Here is a 27,841-nt window from a genome sequence, read left to right on the forward strand (position 1 = left end):
AGGAAAAAACTCCCTGAGATGTTAATAGGAAGAAACCTTGAGAGGAACCAGACTCAACAGGGAACCCATCCTCATCTGGGTGATAAAAGATAGAGATGATATAACATCATGTGTGTTGTGCAGCTGAAAGATCAATATAACAGAAGTTATTTAAATTAACATGAAGTCCAGTTCAACATAGGGAGTCAGTAGGTACAGAGGGCAGATGGGGTCTGGATCACTGGGAGCACAGGAGCAGGATGTGTAGCTCCAACCATCATAAAGCAGAATCCAGCTGGAGCCGGTCCTTCTCAAGATGCCTTAGAAACCTCGCAGGGTTGGCCTTTGTCTACTGAAGCTGGTACAATCTCCAGATGTCTCGGGATGGGTAGAAAAGTACAGAACAGATGGAGAGAATTAGCGTAGTTGCCATTCAGGATAGGTGTACTGGAGTATGAGGTTATGGGATGAGTTACGTGTATGCCAGATTAAAGAGATGCGTCTTGAGTCTACTTTTAAACTGGGAAACTGTATCTGAGCCCCAACACTGTCTGGAAGGCTATTCCAAAGCTTTGGAGCTAAATATGAAAAAGCCTTACCCCCTTTTGTAGATCTTGAAATTCTGGGAATTACAAGAAGTCCAGAGTTTTGTGATCTTAAGGAACGTGGTGGATTGTAGCATATCAGAGGACTGGTTAGGTATGAGGGAGCTAAACCATTTAAAGCCTTGTATGTAAGTAATACTATTTTGTAATTAATTCTAAATTGAACAGGTAGCCAGTGCAGGGATGATAATATAGGTGTTATATGATCATATTTTCTGGATCTAGTGAGAACCCTGGCGGCTGCATTTTGGACTAACTGAAGCTTGTTTATTGAGGATGCAGGACAACCACCTAGTAATGCATTACAATAGTCCAGTCTGGAGGTCATGAATGCATGAACTAGCTTTTCTGCATTAGATACGGATAGGATACTCCTAAGCTTGGCAATATTTCTAAGATGAAAAAAGGCTGTTTTTATGATTTTGAGAGTTACTGTCTAAGATAAGATGTCTAAGATGTGTAACTGGGTATGATCAGCATAACAATGGAAACTAATCCCATGTCTTCTAATGATGTTACCCAAGGGAAGAATGTATATTGAGAGCATGCTTTCCTTGGGTAACATCATCTGATTTTACATCACTCAAAAACATTAACTTATCATCTATAGATTTTATCCTGTGTACAGGGTCATGGGGGCGTCTGGAGTCATTCAATTCAATTTAATTTCATTTTGTTTTGTATAGCGCTTTTAACAATGGTTATTGTCGCAAAGCAGCTTTACACGCTCAAAAGAAAATTTGTATGAAATGTGAAAAATGTTTATGAATCAAATTTATTAGATAGTCAAGGAGACTTATTGCACGAGGAGAGGTACACCCTGGACATGGTGCCAATCCATCATAGAGCACACACACACTATATATATATATACTGTATATATATATACACACATACATACTAGAGCAATTTGGGATCAACATAATCTGCATGTCTTTGGACCGTCGGAGGAAACCAGAGCACCCTGAGAGAACCCACCAACCATAGGTAGATTACACAGACCTCAGGCGGGAACTGAACCCTTGACCCTGGAGATGCAAGTCCACAGTGCCAACCACTACACGCCCAGGGCGATCAGATTTCATAATCAAAAATCGTGCTGATGGTTATTATTATTATTATTAACCCTTTCTTAACCCTTGGCAAAAATGTTCTGAGCAGAGTAGGGAAAAACCTTCTTGCTATTTGCTGTCGAATGAGACATCATGGGAAACACATCTATGCCATGATTCTTGGGACTTAACCAGATGAGTCAATAATTTATAGTCTAGAATGATTATTAGCCCATTATATTTATTTCATATTATTATTTTTTTATGAGGGAAGGTCTTCCTCATACTAAACAAATTTGCATGTATATTTATCAGAGAATACTAAATGATTTGGGTTAAGGTGTTGGACAGCTGATCAGATTCCCCGGTTCGAGCCCCAGCACCGGCGCTGCCACGGTCGAACCCTTGAGAGGGACCCTTACCCTCATCTACTCCGATACAACCAGAAGTTGAGCTTGCAACCCGACCCTGTAAAGAAACTGCCCATGAAACACCAGATCTCTCTCCAGGGAGGGGTGTATTCGCCCCAGATGTGCAAAATGGCATGTGGACGGACCCATCCCTTGGCGTTACCTGGACTACATCAAACTGTATTGTATTGAATTGTATCAGAGAAATTGTTGCCTTAAGAATGAAAATTATATCATTAGGTGTGCACGTCTAAGGTTTACTTTAAAGTAAAAACCTTCAGCTGTCCAGATGTTCGTTTGAAATGTTACTCTTTTTATCCTCGGATGTTTTTGCAACATTTTTATTACCATGATTACTTTGAATGGCATTTGTTCACTTTGTCTTAACCATAATTTATATAATTTAAACTCACACTGAACATCATGTAATCACTAAACTCCTTTTGATTTCTCTGATTTTCAGGATGGACAACAACAACAATATGTAAAGATGTAAAATATTTATTTTTGTAAATATTCCTAAATCTGATTCCACAAACTCCAAAAAAACCCATTACACTTTTGTATACTTCAAAAAAAGGCTTCATTTTTGACATTTTGTATACTACTGTACAGGACCGAGAAATGACAAATACTGTTAATAATGTCTGAATATTGTACAAGAGCGGGGGGAAAAAATATCCAAGAAACAAATTTCGTTACAACCAGTCATTGAGAAATTATGTACAATTTGATTCATTCAAAATCTTATTTTTTTGTTTGTTTTTGATTTTTTTTTTTTAAACACATCATGCCATTTATATTACAAGCTCAGGACTTCGAGTATACCAACAAAATGTAGTCCAACAAATTTTTAGTTGTGCACACATCAAAAACTTCATTTCAAACCGGTAAGCAAAGTGCTCGGACCAGGTTTTAAATTCTTTATTAAGCTCAAAAGAAGAAAAAAAAAGAAAAAGAAAGAAAAAACATTATACCATGATTTTTAAACTAAACACTAAACAGCATCTTTTTTTAAAATAATGTAAACAACCAAAAAAAAAAAAGAGCATACTTTACATTTCTTAATGTCAAATCAAACATAAAAGGCAATTAAGAATTCTCTCCAAAGCTCATGGACACTACACGCAGTTACTAAAGAAGGAAAGAAAAAAAAGAGAAGAAAAAAAAGCAGTCCCTTGTGCTCGCTCAAGCTTCTTGAATCGATTCGCACAGATTTAAAAGAAAATTCACAGCCCGCTTCTTGCTGATTAACGTTTATCACAATCGCTGCCTAACTTGATTGCAGAAGTAGAAATCAAAAACGTGTGTGTAAAAAAAAGAAAAAAAAAAGAAAAAGAAAATTAAGGTACAGAAGATTCTTCAAGTGGTCAGAATTTTAGACAATATTCACTCTACATTCTAAATACAACAAAAATACTCTGAATTCATTTTATTTCTTTCATTTTCTTTTCTTATTTTTGTTTTATACAGATTCTGTACAGTTTTATACAACACATAAACTCTCGAAATCTAAATTATATCCAAGCATCCTTAAATCTTTAAATACTCACTGTATTCTTTTAAACTCTTGTTTCATTTTTCAAATTTATGAAAAAAAAAAAAAATAAATCACCCAAACAAATAGCTCTAATGAAGTTAAGGTAGCATTTGGTCAAATATTTCTATTTTTTTTTATTTTATTTTTTTAATAATTTTTATAATTTTAGACGGATATTTACATATTTTATAAAGTAACATGTTCTGTTCAACCTGCAGCCTTCTGAAGCAGCTTGACGTTCTTCGTTTTTTTTTTTTTGTCGACATTCTTAAAAAATAGCTTCGATTCATAATAAATACAAAAAGTCGCCTCTTATTTTACAGAAATCATAAAACAAAGGAAAAAAAAACTGACTCATGGAATCAAGTATTTTATTAAACCGTATTTTTTTTGTTGTTGATGTTTTAGTGCAAGTTAATAATCCCTTAGCTTTATCCCTAAGGAAGTCTTCTCAGTACATTCCTTGTTCAGTGGTGTCTACATTTCTGTATTTATATCTCTCTCTCGCTATATATATATATAGATATATATCTGTATAGATTTATTTATTTTTATCCAGAGGACCCGCCTCTTTATAATCTAAATAAGGCTGTGGCCAGCACGATCTCATCCTGGTCAGCTGGTGAGATTTTGAACCTCACGCACATGTTTCCTCTCCGAGGCTCTCATCGACGTCACGTCAGAGTAAAAAACAAAAACAAAAACGCGTGCTGTTTCTGCAGAAGGACCAGTGTGTTTATGTCTGTAAGCATGTGTGTGTGTGAGTGTGTGTTCTGTGTGTACATCCTGGATTTCACCACCGCTTTATTCCCTCACCTGGCCACTTTTTCTTTTTCCCCTTCTGAATCCGACCTCCACTAACCCTGACAGTTCTGCGGTCTTATTATCTATTGAAAAATAAAAAAACCCACATCACTTCCTGTTTAGAAACGGGCCTAGAGGGAGGGGAAAAAGTAAGTTCACAAGGAATGCATATGTGTGGAGCTTAAACTTTCTGCCTGTCCGCTGCGATTCAGTTCATCCACTTCCTGCAGTTTACTGCGCCACAGTGACAAGGAATCTTATGCTGGTCATCTTCAAAATCGAATTTGTAGTCGTAGCACAACTGGGGAGAAGGAAAGGAAAGACAGTCAACACTTAACACTTAAGATTAACAGTTAATCTTATTTCTTAGAGTTTCTCGTACCACCAAGGACACTCGGAGGTACGAAAATTCCCTTAAGTATAATTCGTTCCAGAAGCTTGTACATCAAAGCACTCGTTTATCAAAGCCAATTTTTCCCCATAAGAAATCATGTAAACTCAAATAAAAAAAAAGAATCATGACTGAAGTGAGAGGAGGAGGGCTACTGTAGGACAGCTTTCACATACACACTGATAGAATCGCTGGTCTGTTTGAAAACCTCTCATGTGGTCACAATGTTATACTAAACAGTACACATGTGCATAGTGTTGACTATGTAAGTGATGCGCGCGCGCGCATTGAGACCGAGCATGGGAGACGATTACCCACAATCCCACAGCGCGCGGGAGAGAAGAACCACTGGCTCAGTTGTCTTAACGTGACGCTTGGCAGACAAAGCGCATACGTACTACAGTACTCGGGTATCAAGACCTCGCTCATTTACCAAGTTAAAATTTATTAACAAATCTTGCTCGTTTTGCAAAATGCTCGCTGACTGAGGTTCCACTGTATTCAATTTTATTTGAGCTTTGTCTCTTTTATCCTAATGGTCGCCAAATTGGAACATTCGATCCGCAAGATCTGGCACAGGTTTTACTCCAGGTACCCTTCCTGTCCTAACTGGGCTTGGAACCGCCACCGCATGCAGTGACTGGGTTGTAGGGTTGTAGACTCAAAAGTGGCGGTGATTGCGGGGCTCGAACCCCCGACCCTCCAATCAGTCTCCCAAAACCTCACCTGCCTGAGCCAGCACTGCTAAAGAAACACAGGATACAGCTTTATAACAGAAACACCAAAATGTGTTCGGTGACGTAATCGATTTTACAAATGAATGTTACGATTATTGCTCTAATTATGAAGATAGACCTCGTCTGCTACCATTTTCAAATGCCAATGAGGACATTTTCACACTCGCACTGCTTTCGAGCTGCTTCCATTTAGTGACACACACTAAATACCGTCCCCACAGAAACGGAATGCACTGATCTGTATCATGATAATTATTTTTATCCAGTTTCAAATTTGAAAAATCAGGAAATAAAGTAGCTCTTAAAGCATTAGAATTGAATCACATTTCTACAACTTTGCTAACGAGACTGAGCTTTTACCCCGACAGTTTGGTCTTACAGCAGCAGCAGCAGCTCACACCCTAATTCCCTAACTCCTCCCCACACCTTTTCCCTCGTTCTTTCTTCATTGTTTGAATGTGTGCACCTTGGTATATTTTTATGTCACTCATCCCTGTTTATTTTTGACCTGAGCCGGGTGGGTGGGGGATACGAGGAAATTGACTCACTGCTGTACAACCTGTGCTCCATTCATCTGTCAGCTATTGCTGTATGCCAAATTTAAATTAAAAGACTTTGGGGGGAAAAGTAGGGTTAATTAGGACTGCCTTCCTGATATTAAACTTGAAAGGCTGACAATAAATAAGTAAATAAAAAGAATGACGAATCTTCAGGATTTTAAAGCTTATTCTAAGCAGTAAATTATTAAACTCTGGTGCATTATAACCGTTATCCATAAAGCTCGAATATTATATTCCTTTTTAATGCGTGAACATAAGTGAACATAAGCTTCCATCTGAAATATAGCACAGATCTTACATTCTGAAATTGCCAGAAATTTTTATATTCATTCGTGATAATCTCATATCTCCAGAAACTGACTTGCTAGCCAATCACAATGCAGGGGGGTTACTTGTAGAGTTGGACACAAATTACCTACAACACGCCCCTTACTCCTTTGCTTCTTGCCCCGTAAACGTAGAAATAAAAATAAGTTTGTTTTTAAAATGTCAGGAAGTAAAGCTTAGAATTTGGCACTGCTCCAGCAGACGTACCTCCTCCCCACGCTGAATCCTCCTGTTGGAGCTGATGATGATTTTGTGGCCTCTCTCAAAGGTCACGGCCTCTGCTATGCAGTTGGGGGCGCAGGAGTGGTTAATGTATCTAAGGAAAGAAATCGTGAGCTGTAGAAGTTTAAAGCAGCTTTTTATTGATGTTTATCGACTCAGCATCAAGACCTACCGTGCAGGTCCTCCTGTTATGGTGGCGTCTATTACATGCTCACTGTCGATGCGGAACATGTAAACTCCACGGTTCTTAAACAAACAAACAAACAAACAAATAAATACCTAAAACCACTAAAACAAGAATGTCTTTGAATATTTGAAAAAAGGAACCAGTGTATACGCACCTGTGATTCGTACATCTTCTCTTTGCGGTTTGCCACCTCGTTCCTAATGATGGTTCCGATGTACTCGATCACCATGGTGTACTTCTCAATGTCTCGAGCAGCGTACAGCCCCAGGCCCTACAACAAGCGTTTACATGCACTCAAAACTTGGTTCTAATATCTGATGAATAGCTAAAAAAATATCGATGTCCCTGTGACTCATCCGCGTTTACCTGGATGCGTGAACGAGCCAGATAGACGTTGGACTTCCACTCGGCTTTCATGCGTCGGTACTGAAAGGATTTGGAGTGCACAAACTGTTTACTGTAGGGGGCGCCGGTGAGCTCAGACGGGCTCCCGTTGGTCTGCAAGGTTTTAATGGAGCAGCCGCTGGTCAGCGTGTGAGGCCTACAGGAGTACAGACATGATCACAGTGAAATGCACTGGGGTGGTCAAGACCGTCAGCATTTAGGTCAGGGGCGGACAAACTGGAGCTAAGAGACTAAAGTGGGAATATTTAACTAAAATCTGTACTGTATTCTTATGTATAAAGATCTGGACAAGTGACAAAGATGACTGAATTGTAACAACATCAACCTTTTAATGCTGAAACTTCATTCGGTTTTAGTTGATTATATTTACGGCACTTGGCAGACGCCCTTATCCAGAGTGACTTACATTTTCATTTCCACTGCCCCTATTTCTGCAAGCCAAGGAAGCATGTGTCCACAACTTAAACTAATAAATTTGCAATATTTGATTTTGCTTTTCCAACTTCTCGTGCTCTCTATAGCCCAATAACCATCCTTCAGCTAAGTAAATAACATGTACAAGTACGACTCCACAAGGCATGCTTGGGTGCCTGGCACCAGGACGTTAGCGGTGCTGTGGGTTGCAGGGTGGGGTCTCCATGGATTGGACTTGTTTGTTGATCTGGGGTGTTTGAAGGCTGGGTCAACAACCTTAAACTCTCTGCCTGCAGGGCGCCGTGCATGGTGGGCTGTGATGCACTGGGTGCTCTGATATCTTTATGTCATGGCCTCCCTGTGATTAATGAGCCTTGGATGCACATGATCCAAGCGCCAGTTTTCTGCCATATAATTGATAATGTTTTTCAATTCACCTGGTGGCATATGGTTGAGGATATAGATTTTTATAATAGGTTTTGGTTTGGTACCCTGGTTTTCTCCCACAGTCGGTGTTTCCAAATTGCCTGTAGTGTGTGAATCGCTCACGGTCGCAAAAACAGGAATAAATACACTGGTCACCACTGGCCTCCACGGCCCCTAGCTGGACTACAGACGTTCCTAGACATGGATGATGAATACATTATATTTTTCATATGCTTCTCTGTGTAATCTGTGTAATTTATATATTTTGTGATGGAGAAATTAATTGGTTGTGCTGGAGGACTTCTGACTGCTTGGTTCAGTCCAGTGGGACAAATTTTCCTGGATATGATTCCGGATCGCGGCCTGCCAGTTGCCAAGCCCTGAACTCCATGATGATCCATCAAACCCCTCTCAAGCATCGCTGTGGTGCGACCGGGACAATAAATCCTAATGAACTGAAATTACTACGATGAAGACTTGATCCGTGTATGATTTAATCCCTGTTTTGGATCTATGTGACCTGCTGAGAAAGCTGACAGAGCCCTGGCATGAGCTTAAACGCTTGTTTATCTCCCGTGTTTGAGAATCCTATTTCCTTTTTTCTAAACTAATTAGTACTAAAATAACAATTGGTTGCGATACACACGTCAGGCTTATTTTAATGCACTTCTTAACTGAGTACCTATTTACGGATTCATTATAAGGACATAAAAAAAAAGAAGAAGAAAAAAAGAGCAAGCCTGAGCAGCTGGGTGTAGATGCTGGAAGACATGCAAGACTTGAAACAGCTGTGGTGTACAGCCCATGGGGAGAAAGGTAGAGCAATACAAACACAGAGAAACAAAAGACTTGAGTCCTACAGAATACCTTAACACACACCTCTTGACATGCGTGCAAGCCTTGGGTTCGGATCGGGCGCACCCAGAGGGATTGATAGCCAGCGGCAGCTCCATCAGAGGATTACGCCCGTAACGGAACGTGTAGCCAGAACATGCCTCCACTCCGGGCAACTGAAACACAACACAACACACACACACACACACACACACACAAAGTGGAAATGATCTAGATGTTACAGAAATCTTTGATAACCATTTAGGCTATACCACTTACATCCATTATTACAAACACTTCCAAATAAATCAGGTCAGGTCTTTAAATGAAATTTAATGTGTGTCACTTTTGTCTTTGGCTGTGTAAGTCATACCGATTCCACGATCCTCGTGATCGCAGGTACGGTCAGTCCGAACAGATCTTCTCCCTTCAGGTAAACGGGGAACAGTTTAAGGATGCCGGTCTCATTTCTCTTCTCGGCCACCGGCTCCAGAACCTTATCCCACACTCCTGTAGAAAAGGACAAGTGCCTCGGTTTAACCTTTAAAAGTAAACTGCTTTAATGATTACATGTTTACATCACCAGGTTAGGCTTTCCACTTATTCACTGCAATCTTTAACTATACAATATCCATGTATTCGGTATCCATTTAAATCACTATTTTTTTGGAAGTTAAGTAGCTTCAAGACACACAGACAGGCCTTTTTTACACCGATGCAAAAAGGTCATGTGACCTGATGAGTCCAGACTGAGCCTATTCCAGAGTGATGGGCGTGCAAGGGTAAGAAGAGGAGCACATGAAGCGATGCACCCATCATGCAAAGTGTCCACTGTACAAGCCTCTGGAGATAGTGTTATGATCTGGGGTTGCGTCAGTCGCTCAGGTCTAGACTCAGTAACGTTATGTGGCAATAAAGCTGACGACTTGAAATGTACTAAATGACCAGGTTATCACATCGGTGGAGTTAACTCGGCCATATTCCAGGACACAAATTGTGAATGAGCTGGGAGAAATTGAAGAAAGCAGCCAATGATTTATTGCAATAGCATTATACTGGCAGCCTGCAGGGGGCGCTACAACAGCTATTTTACGGACAGTTAGATTTACATAATGCCAGAATCCCCTGGAAGCATCAAACAAATGAGACGCAAATGATACCCAATGGCTTATATATAAAAATATGCCGATAATAGGACTATTTTGCATAATTATCGTTTGGAGACTTAGTAGATTTAGTACCATGCACAAGATTATTGTTATTTTCTTGCATGTAGTGCTTACCTTTAGGAGACGAGCCAGTCAACACGAGGTCCTCGTACCCTTGCTCAACCACCCGGATGGTAAATTCAGGGGCGCCGTCCTTCTCGTCGATAGAACACAGGTAGCGGCAGCGGCGGTTGGCATGGCGCATGCTCCAGTAGATCCGACTGGCCTCGTAGCCGACAGGGAAGATGGCAGCTGATGAGTGGAAGGCTTCCATCTGTTGGGGCAGGAGCTGCCCGACTGAATGAAATACCAGGCTGCCCACACGGAAGGTGTGTTCCCGCTCGGCACGCTGCATCATACTGGCGATCTGGCGTGTCTCGTCGCGCTGCACATAAACGCGGCGGTACACTGTGAAGCAGCGCAGCTCGTGATCCAGTCCTCCGAACATGGTGCTCCCAGCACCATTGCCTGAACGGGGCTTGTGCAGATGGCAAAGCATGGTTTTGTCTTTGAAGAAGGTGCACTGAGCCTTGAGTGCACAAGTGAAGTGGTATGCGTTGGTGCAGCGCAGTCGATGGCAACCACTGGTTGCTCCTGTGCGCTGGCAGTAGGTGCAGCGGATGCTAAGACCACGGCGCAGCGCCAGCTCCACGTTGATGAGTGCACCCGCCTGGGTCTCATACACCTCTGTGGACCAGAGCGCACAATTCAAGTGCACCCACAAATCAAGGTCAAGGTTTAGTAGTCGAGCCGGACCATCTGTAAGGCCATCACCTTCCTCGTGGCAGAAGCAGCAGCGTCTCAGGTCTTTCGGCAGCGGCTCTGGTCGCAGCGAAGCGTCCAGCTTCTTTAGCAGTTCTTCCAGCTCATCCTGGCTCTGGATCTGCAACTTTCCCCTGGGTACCACAATATGGATGCTCCATTTGCGCCAACGTAACCCTTTCCAACGCTTTGCAGAATGGTAGCGTGGTTCGTCTGCTCCATTGTGGACGGCCCGGGGTCGGGGCTTCAGTTTGACAGTGACCTTCAGGGCATCCGGCTTGACCTCAGATTTCTGCATCTCGGAAAAAATAGATGGAAAAGAGATTGGAGGGGTGGACGGTGGAGACTGCTTGGGCTGCATCTGGGCCAGGCAGTGTACATCGAGGGTGGACATGTTGTTGCTGTATTGGTGGAGAACTTTGGGAGGGCATTTCTCTTCAGAGTCAGGCAGCATAGAGGCATTCAGCTAAAGGATGAGAACAGGCAGAGCTCAGTGTCAAACCCTCTTCTCACCATATTATATTTATTTTATGAAATGACACCCTCTGGTCTAGTAAAACATGGCTCACCTTGCTGTCTACAGGTTTATTCTGCATGATGGATGAGTAGAGAACAAGGCAGTTGCGGCTGCAGAAAACCGCGTTGCCCTCAGCCCAAACCTGGCCCTCCTGTAGAGAGAACACATGTCAGACCAGCCACCCCCTACATGCTCTATAGAGGCTGGGAAATAAGACTGCACCGCTTCCCACATTCCCACATCATCGCCTCTAATTGTTATTAGGGAATAGTTCACTAAAACGGCAGACATTAAAGGATGTTTTATGTCTCACCCTATAGTGGTGCCAAAAGTACTCTTCTAAAGAATCGGAGGGAAGCGTACATCAAAGTCGCATGCGCATTTGAATAACCACAAATTTGCAAATAAACCGGTTTGTGGATCCGGGCAACATACACACAGTGGCACACTCCATTATCTATTTGGTAGATAATACCGTCTCCTAGAGATGAGCTTTAGGGTTGGAATAAGGGGCCACTCTCTGCGTCAGTGAGCTCAGGTCTAATAGAGGCCATTTAGTTACCTGGGCTGCACAGAGTCATGAGAAAGCCGTCTGGACCTCCACCTCTGTTACACATAAAATCCTTCAGGCTTTTGGGGAGTGACAGGCTCCGTGACTCGCCTGGAGACTCGTAATACAGACTCTTTATACAGTGAGATCAGGTTTTGTGAAACGCTAAGCAGCCTTGACCCGGCTCAACAGGCTGAATGAAGGGCTTTAATCCATCTCAATTCAATTCAATTAGTTTTCTATAGTGCCTTTAAAAGGAGACAATATGCCAATGCGGCTTCACACAAATCCAGGTATGCTTAGATTAATAAATAGTGCTTACATTGATGCAGTGTTTAGTCTACTTGAAAAGAACTCGGACCCATTTGAGTTTGGTACAAAAGAACCAGTCCGAGATGGTCTGAGCGATGTGGCGGTAAGCAAGTCATTAGACTCGGACATGAGCTAAATGCAGAAGGTGAATTAACGCTCTGATTGGGACCTACAAACAGACTGATGGGTGTCAAAGAGCTCTTAGATGTGTGACATACATTCTAGAGGTAAAGTTCAGGAGACAACAAAGAAGAAAACAGTGAGAGGACTCTGAAGAGAAACCTTGCTTCTGGGTGATACAGTCTATACAGGTGTAAGAGAGTAAACAGAAACATTACACTAACTTTGTAAAAAGTAGAAATGAGATTTACAAGGGACCACTTTGTGATGATTTGATTCGTATTGCGATTATGCAAGTACAGTATCATGATTGAATAATTTAAAGTCTTTATTCATAACATACAGCTAAGATAGATAGGCACATGGTGACAGCATTTCACAGTTACTCCACTTTATAGCTCTACCTGTTTATCGCCGGGGTCTTTGGTAGACCTCCGGACTTCGTTTCCCAAAACCACCACTTTACACTGGGCGCACCACTGCGGTTTCCCCCCCGGGCTGTTTCTATTCATGTGATATTCTGGTCTGATTGCACCTGGACCTGGAAAGCAACATAGGACAGGGAGAGCTGAAAAAAAAAATTCTGCAGAGACCATTATGAAGAAAAAATCTTGAAGCTGAGCCAATTTCCAAAGTAATTTGACACCATTATTACTGGCTTTTGTTAACATCTCAGATCTCAGACATGATCGATAATAAAGTGCGTCTACTACATCATCTTAAGCACACTTTAAATCCATTCACCTTTATCAACTACATAAGAAAACACTTCATAAGAAGGACTGTGTCATCCTTTTAAAAAAACAGTAAGAGGAATAAAGACTTCTATCCACTATAAATGGTGGAAACCTGTAAATCACGCCACTTGAGAGTAACATTAGAACCCTCATTTGAAGCAGTTAAACCAAGTAATCATTATTATTGACAAACGCAATCAATATCTGCAATTTCTGTTGGTGCAGTTTAACTCACCGGCATTAGGGTTGGGTATGAAGTGCTGAGTTGAGGGCATCGTTCCTGAAAGTCTGGGGAACCTTATGCCAGGATGGGGGAACATGGCGGCCTGGCGAGGGTTGAGCCCGTGTGGTGGAGGGACTTTAAGGTTCGCAAGCATGGCCAAGGAGTGGCGTGGCTCTGGACTCAGGGTACGAGACACCTCATAGTTGGCAGGGAGAGGGACGCAAAGCAAGTTGGATACTGCCGTCATGACTCCTTGAATGTTCTGGCGTACAAGCAGACATGCATGTTTGGTTAAGCCTAATAAACAAGCTCTAACATTGCTAGGCAATATAGTCTAGTATCTCAAATGTTAATAATAACCACAACTATCTTAAAGTAACAAAGCAAGAGAAGAAAGGACACATATACATTATTCCCAGTGCAGCATTTGATCTTGATTCACCCCCAAAAGGGGGCAGTGTGAAAATTATTCAACTTGAATACAGGAAGGGAATCAGACAAGCCTTGTGTTACGGCCTGCGTCAATACACAAACTGAGACAAAGAACGGAGCTGTAGAGCTTCCATGTTTTCTGGTACCAGAACTCAAAAGTACTTGACCAAACCCGCAAAGACATTGTATCCAAATACATATACTTCAATATGGAGTTGGTCCCCCAGTTGGTTTTGCAGCCATAACAGTTTCCACTCTTTTTGGAAGGCCGTCCACAATAGATTTTGAAGTGTTTCTGTGGAAATTCATGCCTGTTCGTTCTGTAGAGCATTTATAAGGTCAGACATTGATGCTGGACAAGAAGGCCAAGCTCATGATCTCTGTTCCAGTTCATCCCAAAGGTGCTCGATGGCGTTGAGGTCAGGGCTCTGTGTTCGGGCCGTTCGAGTTTTTCCACACTGAACTCATCAAACCATGTCTTTATAGTCCTTTGTGCACTGCGGCTCAGTCATGTTGGAATAGAAAAGGGCCTTCACCAAACTGTTGCCAAGAGGTTAATAAAAAGCTTCGCATTGTCCAAGATGTCTTGGTATGCTGAAGCCTTATTGTCCTTCATTGGGGATAAGGGGTCTAATTAAAACACCTGAATTTATTATTATTTATTAGGTTTGGACAAATACTTTTGTCCATATTGTGTATCTTTATAAGTATCTGATGATTTATTCAGCTCTGGTCATCTTGTCTCAATGCTCAAATGATTTCTATGCTCCAAACTTTTGATCAACAACATTTCATAAGTACATTTTCAGCCCTAAACAAACTTTTTCTTCTTTTTAATTTTGGTTCCCTAAAACATGTTTCAAGTAGCAACGAACCACAATAATTAAAAGTCACTCCAATTCAGACTAATACAAATGAAGGGACATTAAAAAAAAGAATAATTTTTTCAGAGCAATGCGTTAGGATTCCATCAAGCTTTGATTCTTTTCAGACAGTAAATTACAGTGATTTGAACAGGATTTGCAGTATGCAACACCGAGATAAGCCTTACACACATTAGAAAAGCTGGGTAGTAAGTATTGATTTACAGAAAGGAATGCGTCTTACCTCCGCTGCGGTTTGATTGAGTGTGAGCGATACGGACATCAGACCAGCCTTGGAGCAGGAGAAGGGCTGATCAAAATGGGAGCCGAAGAAATTGCTCTGGGGTTCTTTCTTTACCTCCCACTGCATGACCTCGGTGCCTGGATCAAAGAGTCTCAGTCAGTCAGGAACTTTAAACAGAATGTGAGACACGCGATCAAATGTGGACACAACAAATGTGGACGTACACCTGCTAACAGTGAAAGGGCAAAGAAAGGACCAGAAGATCATAGTAACTTCAAACTACAGAAGGTGTTTGTTTATTTTTAGGGTTTAAGAATCAGGTGTAAAAATATCAATATCACAGAATTAACTGATTATGCTGTTTAAGGAAACTTTTATGATCATCAAAAATCATATCATATCTTGCATAGAATTTGCATAAAATGTAAAAAAAAAAAATTAATTAAAAAAAAAAAAAAAAGGTGCATGCATGAAAAGAAAATAAATGTTCCCCTGATGCTTCATCACTCGACTGGTGTAAATACAGGATCAGGTTAGAAACACACAGAGAAAGTTTTATTCTAAACTCTAATATCCTCATGTGCTGGGATCGTATGGTAAAGAGACCTTTCCCGCTGGCACTGGGCAGCATCGAGATGGTAGGAGAGGATGCAGGCGACGGACGCTCCTCCTTCACTAGAGACAGATCCGGGTATCTGCTGATCTCCATGCCAGTGACGCTCTCCGGGGACGAGGAGGGGACAAAGCTGTCTGGGGTGTCCCTGTCACAATGGTCCTGGACACTAAAAGAGCAAATAAACACGTGAATAAATAAAAGTGATGCAGAAAGAATGCAGAAAGTCCAAAATAGACAGACATGACCCTATAGATCCATTTACACTTTAAATACAACTTACGGCATGAATACAGAAATGAGAAAGCCAAGCATTCCTACCGGAGCTCCTCTTGATTGGTGTGTGGGGGTGTTGGCAAGGAGGCAGGCACGTCAACGGTCTTGGGTCCCTGAGAAATGGCCTGAGACAGGAGGTCGTCCTCTTTTTTGAACGGGGTTGGCAGCTGCTTCGGTCCCATGGTTTTGGACACTGAGAACAGCCAAGTGTAACTTGTTTAGACTACAGGGATATTTAATGCCAAGTAAATAGTGGATAGATAGATTTCTCTATGGCAAGTATATAAAATTATAAGATTAAAAATATAAGATAAACATAAAATACAGTGCAGTACTAAAGATCGACAAAAAATGCAAACTGTGCCAAAAATAATTTATTATTCATTCTTTTATTGACTATCGCTTAGAGGTTTCTTACCCTCGTTCCCACTTATGACAGCAGCCTTCCGGGCGAGCTCCTCTGCCGTGGCGAAACCATTCACCATCTTCTGCCTCACTACAGGAGGCGGGGTAGGAGGCAGAGAGGCAGGGGGCGTTGGAGGATTGCTCAGGTTGTTTTGCTGCACAGGGAAACAGAATAATAAAAAAAACATTTACTGAACATTCGGTTCACCCCTCAACCTTCTTCACCACACACACACACACACACATCTGAGAGTAGCAGCAGACCTTATAGATGAGCTGGGAGTAGTAGTCTGACACCCCATCCAGTGATGCACTGCCAAAAGATCCAGACAGTCTGTTCTCGCCGTTCAGCTGCCCGCTGCCGTACGGAGGGAAGTGGGCAAAGTTCACGCCAATCAATGGCTCCATAAGGGGCAACAACGAGAGCTGCTGCAATGACCAGAGAAGGGGAAAGATGTAAGGAACTACTCGAAGAACCCAATGAAATCAATATAATAATAATAATAAGTATAAAAGAGTGATGGCTATAAGAGAACTGACCACTCCATATAAAAGAAATGTATTTTTTAAGCAGTGCGAAAGGTTTTTAAGGGTGAGAGCAGGCAGTCAGATATGATGAAACAATGAGAAATACTAAGGCCATGTTCCTTAACATATGAACACGCTTTTGCAGGTGCAATCAATAACAAATATAGAAGGAAAAAATGGGGGTGATTAAAAAAAAAAAAACTCAACCTTGGATATTATTGCATCTTAAGCACTTTAAATAAAAATATATACATAGAAACTCCAAATACAAAAAAAAAAAAAAAAAGAACTTAAGTGAAACAATTTTCAAAGCCTGGCATGGAGAGCATAAATGTAGAAGCAAAGGGGAATAAAACTGCACATTATTATAATATATATCACATGTGCGTCCATAACCAGCAGGGTGTAAAAGCACTCTTGTTATCTTAATCATTATTAATGCACGCGCACTGAACGTTTCATTTAAAACCCTGCTTAGACCTTTCAAGAACTCCATCTAATGCATTCTGCACACACCTATCTATGCCAGCTCTGCAATTAAGACTTAATGAAAGTAATTACTTCTTCAGATGACTGTAATTAAATAGGCACGATTACAGAAAAAGAAAAAAAAAAATCAACATTCTGTATAATTTACGGCTCATTTAGCTTTGGGACATTTACACCTGTAATGCATTATGGAAAACTACATTTAAGAAAAGTTTAGTTTAGTTAGTATAGCATGTGATTTTGTTTCTTGGGTAAGATCCAACTTGGCACAGTTCTTTACCTGTTTAAGCTGCGTCATCAGTGTGTCAGTGGTCGGATACAAGACCTGACGATCCTCCTGCTCTTTCTTTCTTTTCTTCCAGCGAGACTGAGGTTTCTCAGCCCCTATCTTTGGTGTTCTCTTATTGCGCTGTTTCTTCTTGCCTTGGTCTGGTAGAGAAGGCTCTAGAGAATCCAAATTACCAGCCAAATGGCTATTCATGACATCCTGTAAAGCCAGGCATGGAGTGGTTAACAATCATGCAAAAATATTTTGCTCTTTTAACAGTAACTGCTTATTTGAAAAATATAGATTTGGAAAGATCAGTTTTCACAGTGCATTTATCAGTTTTAACATTTATAATTTTCTACTTACCAAACATTCAGCAGAACCCATCTTGACAGAGTCCTTATTTTCGGCCACTCCTTCTTCCTCTGATCTCAGGCCATCACTGGATGTCTGGTGCGTATGAGGTGTGGTCGATGGTGGTGGTGTGCTCTTGTTATTTAGCAGGTGTTTGAGAAGTTCGTTCCCAGACTCGCTCTTGGTACTGTGTGCTGGACTTTGCCCAGTGAGGCCTTGGATGTCCTCGACCTTCACCATGCCTTTTGCCCCTGATCCAAACATCCCTTCAGCCCCCTGGCACTCGCTTGTGTCCAGCTTCTCCTGCTTGATCTCTTGCAGTTCATCGAAGACTCCTCGTTCAGAGCCCACTGAACCCACACTAGACTGGCGTCTAAACAGACTTCCACTACCCGACAGCTGCCTCTCCAGCTCTGTTGATGGAGGCAGGCCAGACATGGAGGATAAGGAATTGGAGAGCTCAGAGGAGTCCTGGTCTCCAAGTAGGGCAGCATTGCGTGTGGGGGTGGAAGATGTGTCCGAAACGCATGGGGTCAGTGGAGCAGTGAGGTCTGAATGAGGTGTGGAAGGTGTTTTCACCGAATCTGCATCGTCATCTTTCTTCTTTTTACGGTTCCTCTTTTTCTTGCCTTTCTCCTCTGGGATGATGTTAGAGTATAATTGTATAAGAGACTGGCCTGACCCTGGGTAATTAGGAGGCAGTGGTGTAGCTGACTCCATGCCAAATGGTGTGCCTTCACCTCCGCCTTGGGGCATCGTTGGTGGCCGAGGTTGACCTGGCATGAAGTTGAGTCCATGCATCATTTGACTTTTTGGCCGGAAATTTGGCCCCATGTCCTGGCTTGGAAAAGCTGCACACCCAGCTATGGGTCGTCGCTCACCACCCTGCATGAAAGCTCCACCAGGGCCCGCAACGTCTAGAGGTGTACTGCCCTGCTGGGGGAACATTGATCCCATCTGTTGTGGATGCTGAGGTCTGGCAGTCTGCATGAAGTCTTGGGGTAGGTCAGTATTATAGAAGGGCATGTGGGCCAGGCTGTCTCGGTTAGCATCTGGAGCCATGCCTGCACCCTGCTGTTCCATCTCCAGCCGCTGAAGAGCCCGCTGTCTTTCTACCTCTTGCATCAGCTGCACGCGCTGTCTCTCCTGTTGTTCCCGCAGCCGCTCACGGCGCTCTCTCTCCTGGAAGCCCTCACTGAATGGGTTATTGTCATCAAATTTTACATGTGGGGCGGCATTTCCAATCCCATGGCCTACAGGTACACCAGGCTGACCAGGTGGTACCATAGCAGGTGGTGGCTGGGCCTGAGGTGGCTGACCTGGGTTGGCCGGCGGCATCTGAGGAGGCATGTGAGATGGTATTCTGGATCCTCCAATTGGTCCAGGGCCACCCGGGTGCCAGCCAGCCATGTTAGGCATGCAGTTGGGGTTGGGCTGACCAGGATGTGATTGCATTGGACCCATCATGGGCTGGCCCATATGAAGTCCACCGGGCATCATGCCAGTGGGTTGGCCCGGCATTCCTGGCATGGGCTGCATTGGATTCATCATAGAGGCTTGCATACTGCGCTGCTGCTGCTGCTTGACACGGTACTCCTCAATAAGCTCAGCATGTTCCTTCTGCTGCTTGCGGATCTTTAGAGTTGGGGTAAAAGAGAAATCGAGGTTGAATGAGCATGAAAAATCTGAAGTCTACTTGGGCTGAATGAGCCGTATGAATGTTTTTTAATAAAGTGGACTGGCCCTACATTTGTAGGGGAATGGCCCTACATTTTTACATTTTAGAAAATGACAGAATCCAGTATCTGTCTGGAAGTGGACGAATTTAGGAACTGGCAAACCAGCCAGTCAAACCAGCAGGACAGTGGATAAGCTTACACTTATCAGTCTTAAGAGGACACGGGAACAGGTATGGGTTTTTTCTTAGTATGTCAAATACAAAAGAACTAGAGAACTAAAACAATATATTTATTTATATTTATATAAGTGAAAAAATATTAACACTACACGTTACTCTACCTGTTCCAGTTGTTTCTGAACAACACTCTGTTGTTCAGTCACATGTTTTAACTGCTCCGCATCTTCCTCAGGAAACTCACGGCCTGCCTTTTTAGCTGTGCGCTGTTTTGCTGAGAGGGCCTTTTTGGATTTCCTGTGGGCCCCGATCTGTTCCTCAAAAAACTTCTGCTGCATTTGAAGCAGCTGCTGAGTACCTTGAAGCCACTCCTCATACTGCTTTTTCTGAGAATCATCTGAAAAGCAGGTTATGAATATAAACAAGCGTGGACAAACGTAAAATCTTGCAATAACAACGCATCCCATAACAAACAGCCTTGTGCTAAACAATCAAGAAAATTCAGCAGCATTCAACTTACTGACAAACCCAGGTCCAAAATTAGGGGGGCTCGGCCTTGTCGGCGGTGGTGTTGGTTTCCCGTCCTAAAAGCAAAGCGGTGTTAATGACTTAGCAGCTGTCATATTACAAGGGAAAATATACCAAATGCAGGCTTGGGCACGTACCTGTCCAAAACCATGCTGAGGGAATCCATGTGCATCTGGTCCTTGTGCTCCGGGCATCTGTTGCATTCTGTTGCAGGAGGGATAAATGTATGATGCAACACCAAATTTTAAATATTCTACTACCCTAATTTAAAAATGAATAAATAATAAAGAAAAAGAAATCTCTAGTGATAAAAACCCTAAACACCATTACATTTCCCGTAATATCATAGCTCATTGTGGGAACATAAAAGGTCAGAAAGTAACTTGAAAAAAAATTGGTATCTGTTTAGGACGTATTTAAGGTAACGCACTTAAATAAACCTACCATATAACTTAAAATTGCCATATGGACTTATGTGCGTTATATAATCACAAAACACTGCAATTTCTTATACTTAGTAGTTAATAAGTCATGTATATTTTTTTTAAACATTATTTGTTGTTAGCATAAATAGACACAGTTCAACACTAATTTGAGGGACATTTAATGGTTACATATTACAGTTTAAATCGAAACCACAATAGGTGTCCAAATAATCGCACTGCAATTTTTTTTATCGAGTTGTCCAGCCCTATCCATCAAATTTGCTTTAAAAAAAAGGCATTTTCAAAATAATGCATCACACATTTAGGGTGGCCTTCCACAAACGCTAGACACCTTGCTAGAACCTTTGCTCTTTCATCCAGAGAGAACTGGTGGAGGTTCTTGTACTGACATGCATGTTCAGTCCACAAATCTTCTATGGGCTTTAGGTCAGGCTTTGTAACGTCCATGCCAATACCTTCACTATATCTTCTTTTAGCTATTTTGTTACATTTCACGTTTTGCTTCGGTATTTCTAGAAATTCACCCCCATGATATCATTGGCATGGTGTTCAACAAGTGCACTTACGTTAACTCCTAACAGAACTCCTGTCATAACAGAAGACCAGTAAGAAGCTTCTATGTCAAAGCATGACTTTCTGGAATTTCATGGAGTGAATTAAAATTGGACTTGAAATAAAAGCTAAAATAAATCTTTCTCTAATTAACCATTTTAGAATAGTTTAGAACATCTTAGATGAGAGCAACATCTCCAAGGTGTGTATATAAACTCAACTGTTTAAAATTTAGCCTTAACTGTTTTCTGAAGGGGTATTTACCTGACCATGGATGGCATTCCCATGCTATTCTGTGCCATCACTTTATTAATTCCTTTCAGGGCTACCATCTTGGCCTTCATGATTGGGTCTGTAATAGCATCAAAGTCTAAAAAAAAAATAACAAAAAACAATAGCAGTTACTGGAATGTGCAGCATTTATGCATTTAGTTTATATCATTAAATGCATCTTGAGTAAGTCACAGTCTAGCCCCATGGGGAAAAACATGTAAAAGCATCTAACTGGAAATTCCTTCGAGATCAATTATGCATCCATTCATCCATCCATCCATCCATCCCACGTTTGACAATCAAAAGCCTTCCCAATAAATTGAGAACAAAAATAAAAAGTCACATACACACAAAAAAAGGATTTAGTCAGCCACCAATTGTGCAAATTCTCCCACTTAAAAAGATGAGAGGCCTATAATTTCCATCATAGGTATACCTCAACTATGAGAGAAAGAATAAGAAAAAAAAAATCCAGAAAATCACATTGTGGGATTTTTAAAGAACTTATTTGCAAATTACGGTGGAAAATAGGTATTTGGTAAATAATAAAACTTCATATCAATACTTTGTTATATACCCTTTAATGGCAATGACAGAGGTCCAACATTTTCTGTAAGTCTTTACAAGGTTTTCACACACTGTTGCTGGTATTTTGGCCCATTCCTGTTGATGTTTTGGGGCTGTTGCTGGGCAACACAGACTTTCAACTTCCCCCAAAGATTTTCTATTGGGTTGAGTGGCTAGGCCACTCCAGGACCTTGAAATGCTTCTTACGAAGCCAGTCCTTCATTGCCCGAGCGGTGTGTTTGGGATCACTGTCATGCTGAAAGACCCAGCCACATTTTATCTTCAGGGCCCTTGCTGATGGAAGGAGGTTTTTTACTCAAAATCTCACGATACATGGCCCCATTAAATTTTTTCCTTTACACAGATCAGTTGTCCTGGTCCCTTTGCAGAAAAACATCCCCAAAGCATGATGTTTCCACCCCCATGCTTCACAGTAGATACGGTGTTCTTTGGATGCAACTCAGCATTCTTTCTCCTCCAACACGAAGTTCTATTTTGGTTTCATCTGACTATAGGACCAACGATCCATCTTATGATTATTTTGACACCACGGTGTGAGATCTTGCGTGGAGCCCCAGATCGAGGGAGATTATCAGTAATCTTCTATGTTTATCATTTTCTAATAATTGCTCCCACAGTTGAATTCTTTACACCAAGCTGATTACCTATTGCATATTCAGTCTTCCCAGTCTGATGCATGTCTATTTTGTTTCTGGTGTCCTTGTCAGCTCTTTGGTCTTGGCCATAGTGGAGTTGGAAGTGTGACTGTTTAAAGTTGTGGAAAGGTATCTTTTATATTGATAACACATGCCATTAATACAGGTAACGAGTGGAGGACAGAGGAGCCTACTAAAGAAGTTGTGACAGGTCTGTGAGACCCAGAAATCTTGCTTGTTTGTTTGTAGGTGACCAATCACTTATTTCCACCATAATTTGCAAATAAATTCTTTAAAAATTCTACAGTGTGATTTTCTGGATTTTTTACTTGAGGTATACCTATGATGAAAATTACAGGCCTCTTTCCTCCTTTTAAGTGGAAGAACTTGGACAATTGGTGGCTGACTAAATACTTTTTTGCCCCATTGTACATCTACAATAAGTATGAAAATGTAATTTATAACATCTTATATATAAAGCAAATATTAAATGATTAATTACATTGAGGCTTGTGTTAAGATAAGCTAACATACAATGTAGGAATCAGGTTTCTGTTTGTCTGATCAGAGTTGAATTTTACTCGGGAAGAAAATGCACATAGTCAAACTTTTTTCCAGGTACAATCCAGATAAAAGATGCCTTAAATGTCCATGTCCAATTAAAAACAGTGTCTTGTTTTCCATTCAAACATTAATGAATTATAAATATTTAAACAGTAATAGCATAAAGGTCTTACCAACATTAGGGAAAAAGGGGTCATTGGAGCGTTGCCGAATCATAGCCTGCATCTGCCTCTGTTGTTGCTGCTCCTGCCTCTCCTGATCCAACAAATCTTGCAGGAGGAGAGGTTGCTCATCTAAGAGCAATGGCCTATTTGACTGGCCCTGAGGTATTTTTGGGCCTTGCTGCCCTATGGACCCTTGTGAATACATCACCTGTTGGGCCTGGGGATGAAGTGTGTGTGGCATAGGCTGCTGGCCACCCAGCACAGGCAGATTTATATCCACTTGGTGGCCTGGTGAAGATCCAAATCCTTGAACTGGTAACTGCTGACTGCAAACAGGCAATGTATGTGGGGCTCCCAGTGATGCATCCATACTGTGTCCCACTGCCATAGCAGGGTTCATGCCATGGTCTTTGTTTTGTCCCATGCCCATATTGGTCTGAAGTTCTAGACCATGGTTAGCCTGGACTTGATTACCATGATGAAGAGGTGCTACAGGGCTAATCCCATTGTTATCAAGTTTTTCTTTGGTTAAAAGCCTTGAGAGTACTGGAGCAGAACCAGAAGGGATTCCTGCACTTGATGAACCAATCTGCTGAGGTGATCCCTCAAACAGACTGGACATTTCTTCTTGGGTATTTTTACTGTCTAGAGGCCGATCTCCAACAGAGTGGTCCTCACTGATGATGGAATCCTGTTTAACTTCTGTTTTTATAGTGCTTTCTGTCAATAGACCACTATTGCATTCCCCTTTTAGGTTCTCTTCTTGTTTGCTATTAGATGATGGCTCACCATCCTCTGATTTATTTACGGTTTGAGGAGATTTCTTCTCAGACAACACCTTCTGAAGGACAGAGGGTTCACCATGGTCATCCTCTATGGGGTCACTCAAATCTAACTCCTCATTGAACATATCTTTCTTGTCCTCAAGGTTCAGCTCAGGATCAGCATAAGCAAGGAGGTCAAATTTCCCAGATTCGATAAAATCATCAAGGTGAAGGTCATTTGTTTCCAAATCTATGTCCTTGCCATCATCTGCATCAAGGTTTAAATTTTCCAAATCATCATCAACCAAATCTTTCACTTCTACATCCTCAAGATCCTTTACTGCTGAGTCATCTGTGTCTAACTTCTCCTCAATTCCATCACCACAAGGCAATGGGATCTCTTCTGTTGGACCTGGTACTGTCCCTGCTAGAAGCATTGGATCGGTAGAATTAAGTGCCTCACCACTAACTGAATGAGTGATTGTGGTTGACAGTGGAGGATGTTGTGGAGCAGTGTTTTCTGGGATGTTTGCCTGCTGATGCAAATTCTCCATGCTTGCTGACATGTGGAGATGCCCGACAGATACTTGCTGTGGATGACCCATCATTGGAGTCAAAGGGCGTGGACCCTGGGTCCCAGGAAAGGCCATATTGTGAGCTCCCATTAAGCTGGTAGAAGCTCTTTGGGGGTGATTTGTATGGTCCAAGATGTTGGGTGGCAAAAATGGCAATCTGACTCTATTCTCTGGTGCCCTGTGCCGAAGCTCAATAAAAGGCTGGCCCATTATGTTGTGCTGTTGCACTGGAAGGCCCCGGGGTACAAAGTGTTGAGGAAGGCCCATTTGGGGGTTGCCTCCCATTGATCTACCTAGATCAACGGACAGAGACCTTCTCAACTGTGGTGGTACATTATCAATCATTGGTCCCCCTTGCATCTGGTGGGGTGGACGGAGGAAAGACTCCTGACCTGCTGCACCCGGTGGAAATCCAAACCTGTAAAATATAATTCAGAGAAGTGCAAGAAAAAATTATGAAAAAAAAAAAGGAAATTTTACAATGGTGAATGCCCAAATGTATACATACATAATAAAGAAGAAGAAACACCTTACCTAGACCCCGGTGGTCTTAGGACCATATTGCCCATATCTCTGGAAAACTGAGGCCGAGAGCAACGAGTCTCATCAGAGAATGGTGCTCGTTGATCACCAGGAAAAGGTACAGGAAATCTCTGACCTGCAGGCATCGGGGAAGCTCTCAATGTTCCAGGATATGGCGGTGGCGGACGAGCTAAAAATGCATCACTTGGTTGTACAGAATCATCCTGTGACCACTGCAATGGAGTGTTAGGTGTAGGGGTACCAGTAGCATCTTGAAGTCCTTTCTCTTGCCTGATAACACCCTTTTGCTGCTGTTGTTTCAGGATCAGTTGTTGGCGTAATCTCTGACGCTAAGAACAGGGGAAAAAACACACATAATAAGTGAAGGAGCTTAAATTAGCATCAAATTGCTAAAAATAGCTTATTCATAAGATTTTACCTGTAATTTCTTTTCCTCTGTATCCCCTGTTGGTGGTTGCATTAGGTTCTGGGAATCAAATGAGCTGGTTGTAGCTGGTGCCAGCCGTTCATCTGACTGTGGACATGGGGTCATAGGTACTTGTTCAAAGGGGTCATGCATAGGGGTTTGATTAGTATTTGTCTGTGGCAAGGCAAAGTTTTCATCCGAAATGCCGAGATGTTTGGGGGTTTGAGATCCTGGGCCAGCCGGATGAGCAAATGGATCAGTCATCCTATTTTGAGGCTGATGGCTATATGGATCCGGTGTATGAACCATAGGGCTCGGCCTTGGGGTTCCAGGAGGTTGAGCAAAAGGGTCATTGAGAACTGGTCTTGGTGTTCCAGGTGGCTGGTCATATGGATCTGTCGTGGACCGAGATGTTCCAGCAGCCTGCGTGTAAATATCAGCATTTTTCTGATTACCTGGGGATTTAGAGTATCGTTCTGCTGGTGTTGGTCTTGGAGTACCTGGCATTTGGGCATACGGATCCATTGTATGAGATGGAGACTGCCTGCAGCTAGAAGACTGTGCCTGAGAAAACTGTTCAATGGGTCGAGGTGTGGAAGGAGGCACTAAAAATGGATCAGAATGAGGCCTTGGAGTACCAGGAGGCTGGGCACAGGGTTCATGAGGTCGAGGAGTACCCGTAGGCTGAGAATAGGGATCAGCTATTTGCGAAGAGTAGTCTGGTCTAGGTGTAGATGGTGCCTGTGCATAAGGATCTCTTTGAGGATGTCTGGTCATCGACATAGGTTGTGCAAAGGGGCCTCCTGAACCCTGACGCATCATTCTGCCATCAGTGTTTAAAGTATCTGCAAATGATGGATGAGGAGTTAAAGGTTGATGCGCATAAGGATCAGTTTGCTGGCCCTGAATATAGCCGTCTGATGATCCACGTCTCATGCCGAGCTCTCCTGTACTAAAGGAGTCTTGGGGAGGATGTGAGGGAGGCATGGGAGTTTTAAAAAGTGGCACAGAGCCAGCTTCATTACTTCCAGGAATGGGTGTTAGCGGTGGCCTTGCGTAAGGGTCTGATGGAACAACACGTGAAGGCATTCGCTGGTATGTCTCTGATCTCTGGTTTAGCCTGATGAATTCTCCAGGTGTAGCATTAGCCAACATGTATCTACCCTGTTGTTGCTGAAGATGCTGCTGCTCTGATACAGACCCAGGCCTGGGGGGACCAAGGGGTTTCAGAAATGGGACTGCCGGCCTGGGTGTGTCTGGTGGCTTTGAATACACGTCAGCATTTGTTGGTGAGCCAAAGGACTCGTGGGCTGGAGAGGGCCTGCCCCTTTCCTGCATGTCAGATATTGAGCATCTTGATCCTGAGGGTGGGGGTCGAGGAGTACCTGCCATTTTAGCATATGGATCCCAAGGAGATGATGGACGGGAGCCTGATGAACCTGGAGAAAACATCTGAGGAGACTGAGGCTGTGATGTTGACCCCTGAGAGTACTGGGTATCCTGGGTGGGAGTTTTTGCTGCTGATGATGGGGGTGGCAGTTGAGGACGCAAAAATACATCATCCGAAGATGAGCTTGGTGTCCCAGGAACCTGGGGCCTTACAAAGGTATCCTTGATTGTCGTGTGCTGTAGAGGTGACGTGGGCTGAGGTGTCACAGGACTTTTACTCCCACTGTTGGTGGTATCTCCACTTGACTGGCCACAGAAGTGTTGCTGCTGTTGTTGCTGTTGAAGTTGCTGCTGTTCATTTTTAACCTGCTCAAGCTTCTGAGTAGCTTCAATCTTCGCCTGCTGCTTGCTCTTTTGTCTCATTTGCTGCCATGGAAACCAGAAGGCAAATGAAACACTTCAGTTGATGAAGCAATTAAACTGAATTTTAATTTTATGTTTACCTAATGCCAAAAAATGCTCTTTCCCCTCATTTCTTAAATAGGTTTTGGGCATTTAAAATGAATTGTTAAAACATGCAGGGAAAATGTTAATGTGTATAACAATATCACGATGACTTTTTTAAAGGCCAATACCTATACTTCAGGTGAAAGGAAAATATACCAGTATATTTGTTTTATATACAAAATCCCTCAACCACTCATCCTTCTGATTTCTTTCCTGCATTTTGCAAATTTGTCTTTATTGCTTCTTGGCAAAACTGTG

The 27,841-nt window shown here is 42.3% G+C and overlaps 1 protein-coding gene across 6 annotated transcripts in view; it reads right to left on the minus strand.

Moving 5' to 3' along the window:
- Positions 1 to 2,531: 2,531 nt before the first annotated feature.
- Positions 2,532 to 27,841, minus strand: part of kmt2ca (lysine (K)-specific methyltransferase 2Ca) — a 156,043-nt gene continuing 130,733 nt past the window's right edge. For 4 of the 6 annotated variants that reach the window (XM_053494647.1, XM_053494646.1, XM_053494649.1 and 1 more), the window contains 25 exons: positions 25,700 to 27,502; positions 25,273 to 25,610; positions 23,409 to 25,156; positions 21,440 to 21,545; positions 20,315 to 20,381; positions 20,170 to 20,233; positions 19,814 to 20,046; positions 17,807 to 19,429; positions 17,453 to 17,659; positions 16,420 to 16,584; positions 16,169 to 16,310; positions 15,796 to 15,943; positions 15,468 to 15,643; positions 14,862 to 14,998; positions 13,335 to 13,584; positions 12,767 to 12,903; positions 11,433 to 11,531; positions 10,177 to 11,329; positions 9,267 to 9,403; positions 8,927 to 9,069; positions 7,181 to 7,355; positions 6,969 to 7,085; positions 6,800 to 6,873; positions 6,613 to 6,721; positions 2,532 to 4,691 (listed from right to left, as the gene is read on the minus strand). In XM_053494647.1, coding sequence (XP_053350622.1) covers positions 4,599 to 4,691; positions 6,613 to 6,721; positions 6,800 to 6,873; positions 6,969 to 7,085; positions 7,181 to 7,355; positions 8,927 to 9,069; positions 9,267 to 9,403; positions 10,177 to 11,329; positions 11,433 to 11,531; positions 12,767 to 12,903; positions 13,335 to 13,584; positions 14,862 to 14,998; positions 15,468 to 15,643; positions 15,796 to 15,943; positions 16,169 to 16,310; positions 16,420 to 16,584; positions 17,453 to 17,659; positions 17,807 to 19,429; positions 19,814 to 20,046; positions 20,170 to 20,233; positions 20,315 to 20,381; positions 21,440 to 21,545; positions 23,409 to 25,156; positions 25,273 to 25,610; positions 25,700 to 27,502 — 9,444 coding nt within the window. In that variant the 3' untranslated portion in view covers positions 2,532 to 4,598. The remainder of the gene's footprint in view (positions 4,692 to 6,612; positions 6,722 to 6,799; positions 6,874 to 6,968; positions 7,086 to 7,180; positions 7,356 to 8,926; positions 9,070 to 9,266; positions 9,404 to 10,176; positions 11,330 to 11,432; positions 11,532 to 12,766; positions 12,904 to 13,334; positions 13,585 to 14,861; positions 14,999 to 15,467; positions 15,644 to 15,795; positions 15,944 to 16,168; positions 16,311 to 16,419; positions 16,585 to 17,452; positions 17,660 to 17,806; positions 19,430 to 19,813; positions 20,047 to 20,169; positions 20,234 to 20,314; positions 20,382 to 21,439; positions 21,546 to 23,408; positions 25,157 to 25,272; positions 25,611 to 25,699; positions 27,503 to 27,841) is intronic. The other 2 variants (XM_053494644.1, XM_053494645.1) reach the window with 2 other exon arrangements.

The sequence above is a fragment of the Clarias gariepinus genome, chromosome 4 (genome assembly GCF_024256425.1).
Source record: "Clarias gariepinus isolate MV-2021 ecotype Netherlands chromosome 4, CGAR_prim_01v2, whole genome shotgun sequence".
NCBI classification, from domain to species: Eukaryota; Metazoa; Chordata; class Actinopteri; order Siluriformes; family Clariidae; genus Clarias; species Clarias gariepinus.